Raw genomic sequence first — 3,987 nt, 5'->3', positions numbered from 1 at the left:
TTCTTTATGCTGTCGATCGTTGGTGTTCGACGATTTCCTGGGCATTAGACTGGTTCAGTATTCTGTGTATTTTATCAATAAGAAAACGTATGAAATAGCATGAACACTGTAAAGAATTCCAATTTTATGATTTTGCAATAATAAAAAGCTAAAGAATTCCAACAGGCGGGAATTTTGAACCAGCTTACCGTGCGTGCAAGTGCATAACAGAACCATCGCGAAAGCATGGTTGCAGTCCACCGCGGTGCAAGCAACGAAGACGAGCACTTTCGTTGAACTTGACCTTGAATTGAGCGTAGTGCGCACCGCAAGCGCAAAGCAGAAGAGGACTTGGACGAAGTGCGTGCGCAAGAGGAAAATTAATGCTTGAAGCAAATAGAGCGGCGAGAAAGGAACGGGTTCGAGACCGGGTAAGAGGAAACGGGATAATTTATTTCTTTATTGTTATACAATCGAGCGGCGAGCCGTAATTGCCAGTGGGAGGAGAACAGTTACGCGCGGGGATAATGATCAGCTTGAGACAAAAAGGAAGATATCGAGGAGGAACACTGTTAACCAGATTTGGAGAGGGGCAATGGTCCGGAAGGCGAACGATAAATGGCCACAAATCGATTTTTATCCAATAACAGCGCAACTGCAATTAGGTTTGCCCAATAACCGACTCAGGCGGATCGAGACTCGAGGAGCTATTAATCAAAATATGTCCATCGGTTGTTTCGTATACGTCAGAAGCCAAATAAAAGAACACAGCATATTTAATTTTATTATTCATTTTATTATTTTTTTCGGCTTTTTACAAACATTTTACATTTTTTACCTTGTTGTTCGTTTTTTCGTCTTTTTAAGATAGGACGGTTTCTGTGTTTTTGTTGTGTTGAATTTTATTTTTGTTATTAGCTGAGAATCACATTTAAATAAATATTTCGTTTCGTTCGGTTAATAATAAATAAATTAAATCGATGAAAGCAGTCCCTTCCTCAAAACCTTCTCCGACCGAAATGCTCTCGCTGGCAAACTTTCCTTCAATCGTTAGAAGGAACTTGGCAGGCAAGTCTTGTATAGATGGCACTGAAGGGAGAGGAAAGGAGCTTCTTCGAGAAGATTTTTTGCCACTACAAACGAAATGATCTGACTTGATGAGTTTCCTTCGAAAACGTTAGATTCCTTAAAATAAGAAAGGAATGACAACCTTTTCCCTGCCACTGTGGCAGTTCGAGTGTGTAAGTATGTGTGTTTGAATCGTATGGCTTATTACAAGTACAAGATCCTAACTAGCGTGAACTTAAAGATTTATTCATCTAGGCAGTTTGGTTTTCCGCGATCTGGGCTGGTTCAGAGTTCTCTGGGGCTGGTTCAGCAGATGCAGGAGCTTCCACTGGGGCAGCGTCGGCAGACTGGGCTGGAGGAGCAGCTGCTGGGGCGGCAGCAGGAGCTGAAGTTTCAGAACTCGATGGAGCGGATGTCGGTCGGAAGAAGTTTTGCACATTCTGCACTATGCTCTGGATTGGGTTGGTCTGCTGTCCAGATTGTTCGGAGTTGCTGGATGGCCTGTTCAAGACCGAGCCGACAGCATTCTGGACCTGTTGAATGATGTTTGGTCGAGCAGTGGTACCTTCACCAGTCTGGGCGTTTTGAGAATTGGGATTCAAGAAGTTCTGGAAGTTTTGTCCAAGCTGCTGGATAAAGTTGGGTGCAGCAGTAGTAGTGGCAGCATCATTAGCAACTGCAGGAGCACCGTTCTCGGTTTCAGCAGGAGCATCGGCTGCTTCGGCAGGGGCAGCTGTAGTAGTAGATCCACGATTCAAAATCGATCCAATTGGGCTGTTTTGGATTAGATTGTTAACTGGTTGAATAATTTGTTGGATCAAGTTGGGGCGGCTAGTGGTAGCATCCTGCTTGACATCTACGGCACGGATTACATCCGATGGCTCCTGTTCTACTTCCTTAACTGGAGCAACTTCTTCGGCAACTGGAACGGACTTGACTACACCAACTGGTTCTTCAACAGCATCAGCCTTGACTTCCTCAACCTTCTCCTCAGCAACAGCTTTAACGACTGGAGCAACTTCATTATCTGAAACAACAGCGGCAACAGCTTCTGGTTCCTCTACTGCGACAACTGGAATAACAGATCGCAGCGAATCAACTGGAGCAACTACCTTCTCTTCAACGGCGACGTCAGCAACTGGAACTTTTTCTTCCACAACTTCAGCAGCTACAACTGGAGACACAACTTCATCGGCTACAACGTCAGCAGCAACTTCAGCAACTGGTTCAGCAACGACTTCCTTTTTCTCCTCAACATCGGCGACAACGGGTTCTTCAACTGCAACGACTGGAGCTACAGAGCGCAGGGATTCAACCGGGGCTACTTCCTTATCTTCAGTAACCTTTTCTTCGACGTTGTCAGATTCGGCAACGGCATCAGAAATAGCAGCCTGTACTTCTGCAACCATTTCAACGAAAGGCTTAATTGGCTGGGGTACAACAACGACCTCTGGTACAACTGCATCTTCGACAACATCTTGAGCAACTTCATCCTTGGCTTCTTCCACGACCACGGCAACTGGTTCTTCAACGGCAGCAACAGGTTCAGCGCTCTTGAGGGCGACGACTGGTTCAACTTCTACTTCCTTAGCAGCAACAGCCTCATCAGCAACTTTTTCCTCAGCCTTCTCCATGATCACTTCGGCAACAGTTCGCACGGCAGGGATGACGGCATCCTCTTTATCCTCAACGACGGGTTCATCCTTGACAACAGCTTCAACTACCTTCTCTTCTTCAACCACTGGCAAAGCACTGCGGAGGGATTCTTCGGGACTGCTGTTGACCTGCTCCTCCTTAACATCCTGAACAATGACCTGCTCGACGACTTCAACGACTGGTTCAACATTGCGCAGAGATTCGACTGCAGCGACAACTTTGTCTGCAACCACGGGCTCAGCAACTACTTCAGCTTCCTTAACAACAGCTACTGGTTCTTCAACAACCATAACTGGGGAAGCGCTTCGTAGAGCCTCGACGGTTTCCTTTTCGTCAGCGGGAACAACGGCATTCTCAACGACAACACCGACCGGCTCAGCAACTTCGACGACTTCAGCAATGGTGCGTTGATTTTCTACTGGCACCACGGCTTCCTCGACCACAACCTGGGCTGGTTCTTCCTCGACGGCCACCGGGATTTCATTTTTGCGCAGCTCACTGACGACCTCCTCCTTAACGATCTCTTCAACTACTGGAACCACATCTTCCCGCGCCACTCGGATAATCGAAGCACCATAAACTCCACTTAACGCCACACAGGCTAACGCACAAATTAGTAACACTTTCATTTCCTACAATAAGAGTCTCTTCGAGATCACCCGCAGAAAGATCGTCGAAGGTGCGAGATTTGTTTTGGCACGAATAATTCACTAAAATATGTTTTTGTTCAGTTCCTACACACTATCAGTCAGTCACTCTCGTTTGTTCACTTTCTTATCTACCACCGTTCTGCTAATGAATGTATGATCTCTTCGTTCCTAGTCGGTGGTGTGATCGACGACGATCTGCACTTAGCCAATTAATGTCTCCGACTGAATGTAAAATGAGAAAGAAGCTCGATTTTATATCACCGTTGGTCGTAAGCCGATGACCCGTTATATTTTTTTCTTTCTTTCCTTCTTTTGACTTTCCTTCCAGCGCTTCTCACTTTAGAGGAGTCCGCTTCTCGTTCCTTCCGTCCGCCTTCCTGGGCGATGCCATGCCATCTCCAGCCGGGGCAGGGATAGCAATGTTCTGTGTGCAATCAGCGAGTCCCGGGCTCCACACCGGTCAGCAGCATATCAGACTGGGCCTAAATCACGGTTCATCGCCAGAGAAAACAGACAGAAAGAGCGAGACCCTCGAAAGCAAGCAAAACTGGGAAGAGCGATTCGACTGCGTGATGTGCTCACACCTGAGAAAGATGGCGAAAAGAATCTTCCGACAGAGTTTTCGCTCTTTTGC

General features: G+C 46.7%; 1 protein-coding gene across 1 annotated transcript; it reads right to left on the bottom strand.

The window, feature by feature from the left end:
* Positions 1-754: 754 nt before the first annotated feature.
* Positions 755-3,606, bottom strand: LOC109398077 (titin). The gene has a single exon (XM_019670442.3). The coding sequence runs from the start codon at positions 3,330-3,332 to the stop codon at positions 1,299-1,301; it is 2,034 nt and encodes a 677-aa protein (XP_019525987.3). The 5' UTR covers positions 3,333-3,606; the 3' UTR covers positions 755-1,298.
* Between the last annotated feature and the right edge of the window lie 381 nt (positions 3,607-3,987).

The sequence above is a fragment of the Aedes albopictus genome, chromosome 2 (genome assembly GCF_035046485.1).
Source record: "Aedes albopictus strain Foshan chromosome 2, AalbF5, whole genome shotgun sequence".
Classification (NCBI taxonomy): domain Eukaryota; kingdom Metazoa; phylum Arthropoda; class Insecta; order Diptera; family Culicidae; genus Aedes; species Aedes albopictus.
The sequence above is the reverse complement of the archived record's forward strand: the minus strand, read 5'-3'. Positions and strand labels throughout refer to the sequence as shown.